The 15,526-nt window shown below is 35.6% G+C and overlaps 1 protein-coding gene across 3 annotated transcripts in view; it reads left to right on the top strand.

Moving 5' to 3' along the window:
• The window catches only part of Pkhd1l1 (PKHD1 like 1), a 149,068-nt gene that overhangs the window by 108,800 nt on the left and 24,742 nt on the right, over nt 1-15,526 (top strand). For all 3 annotated transcript variants that reach the window (XM_042264702.2, XM_076555796.1, XM_006978701.4), the window contains 9 exons: nt 1,788-1,891; nt 3,429-3,558; nt 4,920-5,041; nt 7,169-7,259; nt 10,639-10,787; nt 10,870-10,992; nt 11,554-11,665; nt 11,746-11,862; nt 14,137-14,302. In XM_042264702.2, coding sequence (XP_042120636.2) covers nt 1,788-1,891; nt 3,429-3,558; nt 4,920-5,041; nt 7,169-7,259; nt 10,639-10,787; nt 10,870-10,992; nt 11,554-11,665; nt 11,746-11,862; nt 14,137-14,302 — 1,114 coding nt within the window. The remainder of the gene's footprint in view (nt 1-1,787; nt 1,892-3,428; nt 3,559-4,919; nt 5,042-7,168; nt 7,260-10,638; nt 10,788-10,869; nt 10,993-11,553; nt 11,666-11,745; nt 11,863-14,136; nt 14,303-15,526) is intronic.

Raw genomic sequence — 15,526 nt, 5'->3', positions numbered from 1 at the left:
TCACGTCAACATGCAGTTAGGTCAGCACCAATTGTTAAAGATGCTCTCTTTTTTCCATTGTATAATTTTGGCTTTTTTTTGTTTTTTCAAATATCAGGTGTTCATAGGTGTGTGAATTTATATCAGCATCTTTGATTCAGTTCCATTGATCCACCTGTTTGTTTTTATGCCAATACCATGCTTTTTTTATTATTATTACTGTAGCTCTGTAGTAGAGCCTGAAATCAGGGATGGTGGTACCTCTGGAAGTTTCTTCTGGATTATTTTAGCTCTTCTGGGTTTTTTTTGTTTTTCCATATGAGGTTGAATATTCTTCTTCCAGGGTCTGTAAGGAAATTTTTTTGGAATTTTGATGGGAAGTGCATTGAATAGGTAGATTGCATTTGGTAAGATGGCCATTTCTATTGTGTTAATCCTATTGATTCATGAGCATGGGAGATCTCTCCATCTTCTGATATTTTCTCCAATTTTTTTCTTCAAAGACTTGAAGTTCTTGTCATACAGGTTTTTCTCTTGTTGGTTAGAGTTACCCCAAGATATTATATGTTATTTATGGCCATTCTGAAAAGTGTTGTTTCCCTGATTTCTTTCTAAGCTTGTTCATCATTTGTGTATAGGAGGGCTACTGATTTTTTTAAATTAATCTTGTACCCAGCCACATCACTGAAGGTGTTTATAAGCTGTAGGAGTTCCTTGGTAGAATTTTTTAGGGTCATATATGTATACTATCATATCATATGCAAATAGCAATACTTTGACTTCTTCTTTTCCCATTTGTATCTGCTTGATCTCCTTTGGTTGTTTTACTGCTCTAGTTAGACCTTAAATACTATTTTGACTAGATATGGAGAGATCGGACAGCTTTGTCTCATTCCTGATTTTAGTGGAATTGCTTTGAGTTTTTCTCCATTTAATTTGATGTTGACTGTCAGTCTACTGTATATTGCTTTTATTATGTTTTGGTATGTTTCTTGTATCCCTGGTGTCTCCAAGACCTTTATCATGAAGGAATGTTGATGGTTAAATCCTTTACAAAGGAGTTAATATTTTTAGTCTTCGTTTTCCAGTTTTCCAATGGAGTCAACACTTATTATAGTTTTTTTTTCTGGAATTAAGAACCAGTCATTTCTTTAGATAACTCTGGTTATATAAGCCTGGTGACAGAGGAACCCAATGCATCCAGTTGGTTTCAGGGACTTCCTGAAGCTTCAGAACTTGGCACAGAGTAATCTCCTGTAGATTGTTACCACTCTTATTATTGATCTACAATATTATCTTTTGTCACCTCAGTGGTACTATGACAAACTGACCAGCAGATGATTGGCAATACATATTCTGAAAGAGCCTCTGAAATAGAATTCTCTTAATAAAATCTCTTGATAGCAATAAGATTGAAACATCAGGTAAATTATATCCATGCCTTATATGTGCTTTCTTAGCAAGGCAATATTACCATCAAGTAGAAGAAAATTGGTCCTTTAGATATGATTATAAATAAATAATACATAAATAAAAATTTGCAATGGTTTGTGATATTCTAAAGGGTCACTATATATTTTAGATGCATGTTAAATGTATATAATTTAAATATTATGATGTTATGGGGAAAGAAGGAAAATTGAAAATAAAACACTGGGGAAAAGATTGAAAATAATTATTTCATTCAGAGAAAAGGAGCAAAGAAAAATAAAGTTTCCATGAAAAACTTGAGTAGTTTTATATGGCTTTTCAGTATTTTTTGTTTTATTCATTTTAGGAAATTTTCTTTTATTCTTATACTCCCTTAGGAAGTGCAAGAATAAGCAATGTGGAATTTTATCACAGTGGTCAAGAAGGCTTCAGGGATAGCACAGATCCAAGATATGCTGTGACATTTCTTAACCTGGGACAGGTTTGTGCTTTGATTTTTGTATATGTTCAAAATGAGATATATTTTTTCATAAAAAAGTCTTTATTGTAGGAAACCTGCAAGTAAAACATTACATTAACATAGTCACCTAAGCAAGCACTTACACAATCCCACCCAAAGTCTCTATAGTTCACTATCAATTGGATTTTTATGCACTTAACTATAAAAATTGAAAAACCCCTGACAGAGTTGAAGTAGAGAAACAATTAGCTTTAGAGCCTCTTTCTTAACTCAGATATTCTTTACCTGTATTGTTTAACCTAGGACAGATTTGTAGTTAGTTTTTGTATATGTTCAAATTAAAATATGTTCATTTTTGAATTTTACTTGACTAAATAGCTGGATCTTCAGATAGATAAATGTATCTTCTAATATAAGGAAACTCCCTTGGCCATGCTGCCCATCAATGTGTATAGACATAGTAACATTTGCTTCAATCATTAGTTGCTTATTTAAGGTCAATAAGGCCATAGGAAAAAGTCATAAAATTGAATGGTGTGCATGTTGTAACCACTTGCATGAAGGTCAGTGAAAGCTGTGGGAGTCGATTCTCGCTTTCCACTGTGTGGGTCCTGGGATGGAACTCAGGTTGTCAGCTCAATGGAAAGCATTTTTTCCTGCTGGAGCATGTCACAGGTCCAGCTTATTTTTTGGTGACAAAGAATAACTTTCTGTTAAGTGAAGTGAGTATTGCTTAAGTTTCTCAAAAGACAAGCAGAATTAAAAATCTACATCTATGTCTCTAGCCAAAAGGGGAGAATAATTGTTCTAAGAAGGCTGGAAAGTTAAGAGAAATGGGAAAGAGCATATTTCTTAAGGGAAATAAAACTAATATTTCTGTGCTTACTGTTGAAACCTCTTGAACCTGTGATATTGATCACCAGGTATAAATGCTTTCCACTGAGCTGACAACCTGAGTTAAATTCCAGAACCTTTGTGGTGGAAGGAGAGAACCAACTCTCAAAGCTGTCCTCTGACCTTCAGGCATGTGCTACAATGCACAGAGAGAGAGAGAGAGAGAGAGAGAGAGAGAGAGAGAGAGAGAGAGAGAGTAAATAAACAAATAATTACAAATTTTAATTACAAATTTGTTTTTTATATTTGAAACCTCTGACCTATTCACTGACTCATTCCTATCAACATCTGGATTATGATTCTTGCCTGAAGTGTTACTATTAATTTTTAAAAATCACCACTAACAATTTAATTGTTACATAAAACAATTTTATCACATTAGCATTTTAAAGGTAATAATAGAAATATGAACACACAGAAAAAGCTCTTGAGAAAATTTTAATCTCCATTTAAGATGGCCATATGTTTTTTACTTTATTTAATCATAAATGCATGACATGAAAATCTTCCATAATTAAAAGACTATAGGGAAATCATTTCTTCTAAGTAAGAAAATGTGTATGTGATCAAGGCTTGCTTATTAAAAATCACTTAATTAAAATTTTTCTCTAAATTCATTTGAATTCTATTATAAAAATGTTCATCTATTCCAAATATTCCCTAGATTCAAGAACATGGTTTGTCTTATGTCCGAGGCTGTGCATTTCATCACGGCTTCTCCCCGGCAATTGGTGTGTTTGGGACAGATGGATTGGACATAGATGACAACATCATCCACTTTACAGTAGGAGAAGGTAATATAATGATATTTTGGTTCACATAGTGTGTGCTTCTCTATAGTCAGCTTGTTTAGTTGATCTTTCTGTGAGAGTGGAAATGGTCTGTCTGTGCCATCCAAGGACAATCACTAAGTCACATGTTGCTAATTAGCCTCTGAATTGTAGCTAGTGCAGTTGTGGAGATAAATTTATATTTTAATTTTACTTAGTTATATTTAATTTACATCCAAATAGCCACCAGTGGCTATGACTGTCCTATCACACAGTAGAGACCTGAACCTAAAGTGAATTATCGAATCACTTATCTTTTCAATTACTGTGAGTTAGGCTGGAAAGATGCCTCAGTAGTTAAAAACATTTGTGGCTCTTGAAGAGGACCCAGGTTGGATTCCTAGCACCAACAAGGTGGCTCACAACTATCCCTAACTCCAAATCCAGGAGATCTGATACCCTATTCTGATTTCTGCAGGCACCAGGAATATATGTGGTGCACATTCATACATACAGGCAAAAAAATTATAAATATAAAATAATCTAAAAATTTAGTTACTATGACTTTATGATACATTTTGAATGTATGTATTAATTATTCAGTGTGAATATGGTGTGGACAGGAAGGGGGCATCCATGCCATAGCATGCATGTGGAGGTCAGAGGTCAACTTTGAGGAATCTGTTGACTGTTTCCACTAGTATACAGGTTCCAGGGATGAAACTTGGGTAGCCAGGCTTTGAGGCAAGCATGTTTACCCACTGACCCACTGAGCCTACTGAATTACTTTGACTTTTAGGATATTCCTCACATATCAATCATAAAGATTATCCACAAGTAAGGTTACTTTAATTAAAAATTATACACAATATGAGTGTTTCTTTCATTTCTATCATATGAAGTATACTGCAAACTTAATGTACACAAAAGATACACATTTATTTATTAAAATCTGAAGTGAAACCCATAAGTCAACTAATTTAACAAGTCTCTAGAGCAGTGGTTCTTAACCTTCCTAATGCTGCGACCCTTCAATACAGTTCTTCATGTTGTGGCGACCCCCAACATAAAATTATTTTCATTGTTACTTCATAGCTGTAATTTTGCTATCTCGGATCATAATGTAAATATCTGATATGCAACACCTATGAAAGGATCATTCATCCTCAACAGGGTTGCAACTCATGAATTGAGAACCACTGATCTAGAAGATTCTAATTCAGGAAGTCCATTATAAGAATAAAGTTCACTACCAAAAAGATCAGGGGACCCTTTCTAAGTCTCAAACTAGAAAATAAAAATAACTTTGCAGAAACAATAAAAGACATTACACATAGTGTTTATTACTAAATGAACAAGTCTTTTGCTCTCTTTTTAAAATACAGGTATAAGAATATGGGGGGATGCCAACAGAGTACGGGGAAATTTGGTTACACTTTCAGTTTGGCCAGGAACCTACCAGAACAGAAAAGACTTGAGTTCAACACTTTGGCATGCAGCAATTGAGGTAGGGCATTAACATTAACATCAATTCTGTGAAAGTTGTAACTCTCAAAATTGAATAGGATTTCCTCCTTAGGTATTGATGATCTGTTAAAGCAAATTAGTTCAAGAAGTGGATGAACTTTCTTAAAACTTATTTTTTCTTTGAGAATTTCATGGGCCTCTACAATTTATTTTTATCACTCCCATCTTCTACTCTTACCAGAACTCTCTCTACATATCCTTCTCCCAACTTTCTATCCTTTTCCTATCTTTTTTTATAGCCCACTAAGTCCAATTAGTGCTGCCTTTATACTTGTGGGTGTTTGGCAATCCGCTGGAGCAAGGACAACCTATTAGGGACCACACTCTCAGAAAAAAAAAAATAGTCTTCCTGTTCTAGCAATCATTACAATCATCAATTGTCTATATCTCCTCAGCTGGGGTGGAGCCTCATAAGCCCTCATCTTCTCCAGTATGGAATGTTGACTAGTTTGATCTTGTGCAGATTTTGTGGGTTCATGGGTAGAATGGCCCTGTCATCTTCACAAGACACTATTTTACAGCAATCCTCCTTGGCTTTTACAATCTGTTGAGCCCCTCTTGCATCATGTTCCCTGAGTCTTGGGGACATGTGATGTGATGTAGATGGCCAATTGAGGGCTGAATGATATTTGAAAAATATATTATGAATTATGGATGCTATTGAGTTTCTTATTGATGATGGTGTGTGTTCAGGCTTTCTACTCATGCTTGTTAGTTTAAACAATTATCTTTCTGTCTTTCTTCTCCAATGTTATTCATCATTTTTAAGTTCCATTATGGACCCTCTCTGCTATTATTAGACTGAGCATCTTGTGGACATTCAATGCAAGATTGCTTATATTTATTAAGGATTACTCATTTTATCCTTATTTTCCATGAAGTTCTTTACAATTACTGCAGTATATTTTAGGTACAGAGTAAGAAAGACTTCAAACAGGAAAATGGAAATTACAGAAGGCTTGGACAAAAGTCAACTTCCCCTTTAGTTTATTTACCTTTAATAATGTAATGGAAATGAGTTTTAAAATAGCCTGGTTTTGTAAAATGGGATAAGGATTGAGTTTTGCTGCTGTGTTCCTACTAACTATTTTAAGGAAAAAACTAAAAGCAGGAACATAGCATACATATGTGAGGTAAAAATATTCTTTTTTTTTTTTATGCCGGGCGGTGGTGGCGCACGCCTTTAATCCCAGCACTCGGGAGGCAGAGCCAGGCGAATCTCTGTGAGTTCGAGGCCAGCCTGGGCTACCAAGTGAGTTCCAGAAAAAGGCGCAAAGCTACACAGAGAAACCCTGTCTTGAAAAAACCAAAAAAAAAAAATATTCTTTTTTTTTTTTTATCTATTTATAGATGTTAAAGTGCAATCAAAGATCAATTCTAGATCTATAAAGTTATCCATAGGACAACTTCAAAAAAAGTTATCACAGTTTAAAACTAATTGTTTAATATGCTTCAAAGAGTGATGGAGTTTTTGCTTTTGTTTATGTTTATTACTGCTTTGTTGCTACTATGAGAAGTAGTTAAAACTTTCGTGATCCACACTTTCATTTTCCATGATTTTGACTCAGCTGATATGGTAAAACTGAATGCTAACTACTATTACTTGAACTAACCAGGTCTTTGATGAGAACAGATGTTACTAAACTAATCAATATCACCACTGAATCTTGCACTTGATTGTAATGGCTTCAGATATCTTTCTTTTAATGAATCAGTTAAATTGACAACAAATTGTAACAAAAAAAAAACTCTTCCTATAGTTTTGGACTTTGGCCTAGTCCTTATAAAAATTTAACCACATCTATGACTAAATTAAGAAGAAACCTCTATGGTGCACTTTTTAATGAAGAACTTAAGAACTTAATATGAGACTAGAGTTTTAACTCATTGTTACAGAACTAGCATATAAAGTATTGAGTACAACCTCCAGCACTACAAAAGGAAAAACAATGTGATTTCATTTGTAATATATATTTGAAAGGGATGAGTTATCATAATTAAAACAAAATACTGAATAAGGATTTTTCCACACATGTCAAATATACTTACATTGCTTGCATAATATATACAATACTAACCCTAAGCGTTTTATTTGTTCCCATGCCAGATAAACAGAGGGACCAATACAATCTTACAAAATAATGTGGTTGCTGGATTTGGAAGAGTAGGATACCGCATTGACGGTGAACCATGCTCAAGTGAGTCCTTTAACATAGAATTGCCAAAACTAGTGAAAAACTTGTCCAAATCATGAGAATGAGTGATTATAACTTGTCATTTTGATATATGGTATCTCCTCCTTTTAAAGACTAAAACAAGGTACATGGTTTCAAAAGCATCCAGTCTAACAGATAGTTCCACTTGTTATGAGTGTGTGTGTGTGTGTGTGTGTGTGTGTGTGTGTGTGTGTGTGTGTGTGTGTGTCACTGGGGATTGATGTAGGGTCTTGTGAATCCTGGGCAAGGGCTCTATCACTGAGTTCTACCTACACTCCCTGGAGCCACTTTGAAGGAACCCTTTTCTTTCTAGTGTTATAATGCCCAAATTCCGATGGCTACATCAATTCTTGATTTAGTGGGTATTAGAAGAGTAAGGACCTTGTCCCACTTCCACTCTCTCCAGATCAGCATGGTATTTATATTTACATAGACAAACTTTGTGATGAACATACAAAGACAATTTGTGGAAGGCATAAGCAAGGGAGCAGGGTGACTTGGAATTCATAATTACACAATTCTATAGTTTCTTAACTTTTTAAACATGGCCATAAATTATTGCCGATCATAAAGGAAAATAAGAACTAGAAAGATAGATTAGAGGATAAAACATTTGCCACACAAGCATAAGGCCCAGAGTTCAGATTCCCAGAATCCACAGAAAGGGCATCCTAGAAGCAGTTATTTTTGTGCTTTAACAAATAAAGCTTGCCTGAAGATCACAGGGCACAGTTAGCCACTAGTCAACCATAGAGGCCAGGCAGTGGTGGTGCACACCTTTAATCCCAGCACTTGGGAGGAGGAAGCAGGAAGATCAGGGGTTCAGGGTCACCCTGTGCTACATGAGATTGATCCAATCTAAAAGAAACACAGAGCCAGGTGGTAGAGGCTCACTACTTTAATCCCAGCACTTGGGACCTCATGCCTTTAATTCCAGCACTACGGAGGTGGAGACAGGAAATGATATGGCTGGGTGGAGAGAGGAATATAAGGTGGGAGGAGACAGGAGCTCGCCCCTATTCAGCCTAAGGAGTTGGCAAGGTAAGAGGTGGCTGTGGCTTGCTCCTTTGTCTCTCTCATCTCCAGGCAAGCTTTATTTGTCAAAGCACAAACAAAATGTCACTACACAAAGTGGTTAGTCTATCAAAATCAGCAAGTTCTGTGTTCAAGTGAGAGATCCCACTTAAATATAATGCAGCGAATGATCAAGGAAGATATCCAGTGTTACACTCTGACCTCCACACACATACACACATGCACCCATACAAATGGGAATGTACACACACACGGAGGGGGGGGATAAATTATAAAGTTTCTACTTCACCCTTAGAAACTGAAAGAATGTTAAAGAAAATGGATCTTTATCTGAAAATTTTACATTCCATTTAGTGTTGTTTCACTGGAGCATTATATAACAACTTCAAGGAAAAACTGTATTTACTATAAAGTTCAGCTGCTCTGCTAATATTCTAGTTAATTATTTTTAAGATTATATAAAACAGTATCTTCTGTTAATTCAAAAACAATTTGATTCAAGCCAATTTTATTTTTGCCAAAAATACATTTTGAAGACATAAAGCAACTTTATCATTACATTTAACTGATTCCTTGATACGTGGTCTTATTAGGTATTTTTAAGTCTCCAACAGCTCCAAGTAGCTTTTCTTTGACATGCCCAAAACTTAAAACTATAATTTTCTAAAACTTCTATAAAGTAGTTCCTGTGGCTTTTTTATAAAAATCAAAATATAATCCTTCGATATAAATATTTACTAGTAAGGTATAATGATACATAAATACATGTTTTTCACTGACTGTTGATATCACTAGAGGAGAATGTTTATGAGAAAGGCTAGGGAGATGGCTCAGCTGTAAAAACCACTGCCTGCTTCCTTTTCCAGAGGGCTCAGGTTCAATTTCCAGCACCAACACTGTCTGCTCACAACTGTCTGTAACTCGAGCTCCAGGCAATCTGATACCTTCTTCCGGCCTCTGTGCACACCAGGCTCACAAGTTATCCCAGGCATACATTCAGCCTAGACACCCATGTACATAAAGTAAAACAAATTTTTCAAATGAATGGAACAAAAACATTAAAACTTAAAAAGGGTTTGTATTTATAGGAATGGAAATATAAAACACAAAAGAGGAAAGGGGCTTAAGTTCCTGTACAGGGAAGGGGATGGTGGCCCATGTGGGTCCAAAGAAGGGGCTATCTCTTTCAAGGGGCTTCACTATGTAGGAACAGGGAATGTAAATGACTCTTTTGGAGAAACAAACTCAAGCCAAGCCCAGAAAGACCAGAAATAAAAGGTACAAGTCAAAGGACTAAGAAGGAGGGGAGTGAATGGAAGCAGGGAGGAATCAGATGCCAGGGAACCTTAGTGAGATCATCCTAAGTGTAATTTAGGAAGGACTCTGCTTGTTGAATATAGTTTTTCCAATGTATTTAGGTCATTGATCCAATTTGGACTTAAGTAAGACTTGCATTAAAATCTTCTTCAATTATGTAGTATATCAATAATGAGTTCTTCATAGAGAGAATTTGTACTTGTTTGGGTTATTTAAGCTGATTTTAAGATAATCTTAAACTAGACATTAAAACTGTTTACATACATGGAAATTGAGGCTCAAAGAGACTAAACAGCTTTCCCAAGATCATGTTTGCATCACTCCAAAATGCGTTTAAGGAACACTCGCTGAATCTGATGATGGATGAGGCAGACATAGTGGCTTCTCCCTTGAAGCCAACTTTCTAGAATAGAGGAAAGAAAATTCATCAGATGTCTACCAAGTGGTAACATTTGAATTGCAATGGAAGTGGACTGGAGTGTTACTGTGAATTACGGGTTCAGTAACAGCCTTTTAAGAAAGTGACTCTTTAAAATGACGTGGCCAGAAAACACATTAAAGAGAGAGAGAGAGAGAGAGAGAGAGAGAGAGAGAGAGAGAGAGAGAGAGAGAGAGAGAGAGAGAGATGGGATGGAGATGAATTTTACTCATGCATATCCTTGCATTTCAAGCTTATACTCATTTTAATCTAAACTTCATGCTCTTTCAAATAAAATCCATGCTTTTTTTTTAAATGGATACAATAATTAAGGGAGTTAATAGTGTAAGTGGCTATACAATTTGCCGGTGACTCCACAATTATTCTGAGTAATAAAAGGCAAGTTAGATGAAGGTAATACCAAGCCAAAAAAAAAAACCCATAGCTGATTCATTAAGATATCATCACAATAAAACTTACATTGAGAATATATATGATATATATAAATAAAATCTTTAACCAATAGTGGTGATTAAAACTATAAAACATTCCTTGTAACTTTAAATTTCTGATTCCATATTTTTTTTCAAGGTCAGGCTAATTCCATAGAAAACTGGTTTAACAATGAAGTTCATGGGGGTTTGTATGGCATTTACATGAACCAGGATGGCCTTCCTGGATGTTCTCTTATACAAGGATTTACCATTTGGACATGCTGGGATTACGGAATTTATTTTCAGGTGAATATTATTGAAGGTGGTGATGGCTTGTTTTCTCTTATGCTCACTCTTAGCACCATATAAACCTCAGCTTGTGTTACAGACCACAGAGAGTGTGAGCATCTACAATGTGACCCTGGTGAACAACGGGATGGCCATTTTTTCAATGATCTACATGCCATCTTCCGTGTCTCACAAGATTTCTAGTAAAACAGTGACAATTAAGGTAAGCTATGAATAAGGATAAAAAGCGACATGGAGGAAACCCAAATTCTTGAAGGTCTCAGGAGAATAATGTCCGGGGTGCCTCTCTGACCAGTCCATGCCTTTGAGATCACACAGACACACTTTCTCCTCACCACTCTGCCTTCTGCTCTCACCTCTCCTTATCAACATCATCTGTGACAGTTCTCTGCAATTTCATCCTCTCCATCAAGGTTTTCCTGAAACAGCAGAGATGCTAATGGCACTCTCTCCACTTTGTACTTCTTCTATTTCTGGAAAGGTCCATGTTTCTATCATCATCGAAACAGAACACTTAATTTAATATAATTATTTTCATGCATAATATAATCATGCTTATACATATTTGCATGAAATCAAACATAATTATTTGTTCCTGTTGCTGTCTTCAGTCTCAACTTTTGTTCCCTGAGATCTCTGTTTAATGAACAATCTACTTCTGAAATTTTTAGCTGATATTTTGTTGTCATACAGTTCAGTATGATTATGTTTCCTTTTAGGAAAAGTGAGTGTTGATACTGTCTTATTTGGCTGTCTTTGACAGAACTCATTAATTGTTGGAAGTAGCCCTGAATTTAACTGCTCTGATGTCCTAACTGATGACAATCCTGATGTAGAACTTACCTCTGCACACCGAAGTTCTAGACCCCCCTCAGGTAAAACTTTGGAATACTACTGATGGTTTTAATGTATATGCGTATGCAACTTCGGTTAACTTATTTCTTTTTACTAAAAGGTGGGAGAAGTGGCATTTGTTGGCCGACGTTTGCTTCAGCTCATAACATGGCACCTCGGAAGCCCCATGCAGGGATCATGAGTTACAATGCGATCAGTGGCCTTCTGGATGTCTCAGGCAAGTTTAGATATAGTCTTTCACAAATCTACTCAATTTGTATCGGAATATGTAGAGCACCTATTAGTTAACAATGCCTCATGGTCAGTAGAATGTATTTAAGCTGATTTCCATAGTGATCTGATGAATATGTTTTAATAATTTATTTATTTTTATTTTATGTGCATTGGTGTTTTGCCTGCATTTGTGTCTGTGTGAAGAAGGTGTCAGATCCCCTGGAACTGGAGTGACAGACAGTTGTGGGCTGTGTGTGGATGCTGGAAATTGAACTCTGGTGCTCTGGAAGAGAAGTCAGTACTTTTAGCCTCTGAGCTATCTCTCCAGCCTCTGCTGAATGTATTTTAATGACAATAAAAGAAATCATATTTTAAAATCCATTTCAAGCATGGTTCTCTAGCGAAATGCATACATGTATATGTGTGTGTTGTATGTGTGTGAGATGAATGTGCATTAGTATGTGGGTGTGAGTGAGGGCACATGTGAAGAAGGCCAGAGCAGGATGTTTCTCATCCTTTATCACTGTCTTATTGTCTTGGGACATGAAAGCTCACTGTCTAAGCTGTCTATCCAGGAGACTCACAGGACCTGCTTGTCTCTGACCCCTCAAGACATGTACAGTCACGCTTGGCCTTTTACATGGGTTCTAAGGATTCAAACTGAGGTTTTTATACTTGCAGACCAACCACTCTTACCCACTGAGCCATCTCCCTAGACCTCTAACTTTTACATATTGAAGAATAATATTTAATATTTCTTATTGAAAACAGCAAAATACTTGTATAGTGATTTAATATTAATTTGCATAATTTGCATTAGGCCCCTTTGGCTGCTTCTAACCAATCAGTTAAGTCACCTAGTGCTGACTCAAGTCTGTGTATGTATACTTCTCTCCCAGTTCACTATAATAACATATTAGAGACAACCAAAACTCCATCAACCACAGGAGTCATCTGAATTCATCATTTTATTACATTATATCTCAGGGCCACTGCATCTGTCAACTGTTTAGATCAGACTCCCTAGAGGTAGACTAAGAAGTGGAATTTTCTGGAAAGTGATTTGTTCAAAGTATGCTTTCAGGAAAAAGGACATTGTAAGGAAGGTTAAGAGGAAGGAACTAAACGAGTATATGGGTTCACTGGGGTCCAGTTTCCACCTGATTATTCTGAGAGCAGTGGCAGCCAAATTTCACCCCATATTTTTCCTGGCAGTCTTTCTTAACTCCTTTTGGTCAGGCCTGGCTATGTGTGCACCAGCAGTTGATGAGTAGTGTCAATTCTTAAGGCAAGGATGCCATAGGTGATCAAGAGAAATTCTATGGATATGATAAAGCTGTTACTGCTTTGCAGGTAACACTTAAAAGAAGAGCCAAAGTTGAGCTCACTGGCTTAATAAAGATCTAGGCAAGGTACAAACAGTATCTATCACTGCATCTTATTTCTACATATTTATGTTATTATTCATGCACATAATTTCTTAAGGTAAATATATTTAATAAATGTAATAGAAAAACGTATTTAAGAATTTTTAAATGACCTTTATGTTATTGAATTTTAAGTATGATTTAAAAAATTAAGTCTTTTATTCAATCCAGCATGAGGTACATAATATAAACAGAAAGGCAAAAATAAAAACAATGAATCAAATAATTCTTGCTGCATAACAAATCACCCTGAAAACTTGAAGAGTTTTAAACAATTTTTAGCACATAATCAGTGGATTTACTATTTGGACTTTGTTTAGCCAAGTAATTCTTTAGGTATTGTCCCCTGGCCATTTTTATTGAGTGTCCCCTGGTTTATAGGTTGAATTTAGGCTGGCTGGTTAGATAGAAATAGCCTTACTTCTTTCTATAGAACTTGATGCTTGTTGACTATTGCTAGCCAATAGCTATGGTGATGGGAATGATACAGATAGAGTCACGTGTGTCCTAGGCTTACTTACACATTGAAAGTTATAGAATTCCAAGAAGCATCAAGACTACTATGCCTAATATAAAAGCATCATCCAAGTGTCTTCTCATGCCACAGTTAATATTGTCCTATTATTTAAACCAAGTGTCATAACCAAATCTAGGGAAAATGTGGGAGAGGATTACCCAGTCATTCAGATATTGTTTCAGTCATTTATCATAAATAGTGGGAGGTGCTTTTGCCATACCAGCCCAGAATTCCATGTTCTAGGCAGTGAGAAAACATATATTGGGTGAAACGATTCTGGTCTTAAATATTTCTCCAGAGAAGGATAATCACTTTTATATTATTTATATTTTAGGTTCAACATTTGTTGGATTTAAGGATGTGTGTTCAGGAGAAACTAATGTGATATTCATTACTAATCCTCTAAATGAAGATCTACAACATCCAATTCATGTAAAGAATGTACAACTGGTTGATACTATTGAACAATCTAAAGTATTTATACATAGACCTGACATAAGGTATCATTATGAAAACTCATCATATTCTTTATTAACATTCTGTTCTCTATCCTCTATTAAATATCTGAAAAGGTTACTATATTAAAATAACCACTACTATCTAGAAACCAGTAGTATTCACAGATATTCAGACTTTAATAATATAAATTTAAGCATTCTCAGTTGTTTCAAAAACTGAGCTTCACTGTATGTATTCTCACTCTATTTTCCATGCACCATTAGTAACATCATCATTAAATGCAAAGCATGGAGATGCAGTCTTCATCTGCTTTCCACATTAATGTTTTTCCATCAGTCATCATTAAGGGATAAGAGATATCTCTGTATCACTTCATTTTATTATGTTTTGTAACCTGTTGTTTTCCAAATATCCTACACAGGCACTCCAAAAATGTGCTCAGGAACAACACATTATAATTACATAATTACATAGAAACTTAGACCTGAGACCATTTCTGATTAGTTAATGTCAAGACATTTCAAAAAAAATGATTCCATAGATTTGAGGTCATAGAAGAATCTAGTCAACTCATGATATTTTTGTAGGATTTCTAAAACAGGAATTTAGGTGTAAGATGATATTAGAGAAAAGAAATATTCTGTCAAAACTATTTGGCCAGTTTACAGACTAAAAGGAGCAATGCTCTATAACTTAATGGGTATTTCCCCCAGAAAAACACAGTATTCCACAAATAGCTCGACTTCATATGATTTGATTTTGATAACAGCCCAACATTTACTTGTTTAATCAATTTTGAACTGTGGTAGTTTTATTTAACAGAACTACTACCTACTAAACAATTTATATCTGCTATTTAGTGGTCATTGAATTCTTCGGATTTCAGGTATAATTTTAATGTCTAGGTCATGGAGACTGTATTTCTTCTAGTTTTGTTTGCAGTGGATATTGTTGGTAATCTTCCAGATCTTCCTATGCCAAACAATGCACTCAGCCTTCAAAAGCTCTAAATGTTGGTTAATAACAGCTATGGATGCCTTTTCACATTTGCTGTTATAGAAATCCCTGCATTACAAATAGTTATTATCACCCTTGCAACCCAGGGAAATGATTGACTGATTCTGGAGAATAAGGCTGCCCCACCCTCACTCAATGCAGTTCACTTTCCAAAACTTGTCATAAAATCAGAATGATGCTTGTCTGAAGATCACAGTCAGGCATGCTCTGTGTTGCTTCTCTCCCTTGGTTTTGAGAGGTACCCTTCA

The sequence above is a fragment of the Peromyscus maniculatus genome, chromosome 20, assembly GCF_049852395.1.
Source record: "Peromyscus maniculatus bairdii isolate BWxNUB_F1_BW_parent chromosome 20, HU_Pman_BW_mat_3.1, whole genome shotgun sequence".
Lineage (NCBI taxonomy): Eukaryota > Metazoa > Chordata > Mammalia > Rodentia > Cricetidae > Peromyscus > Peromyscus maniculatus.
The sequence above is the reverse complement of the archived record's forward strand: the minus strand, read 5'-3'. Positions and strand labels throughout refer to the sequence as shown.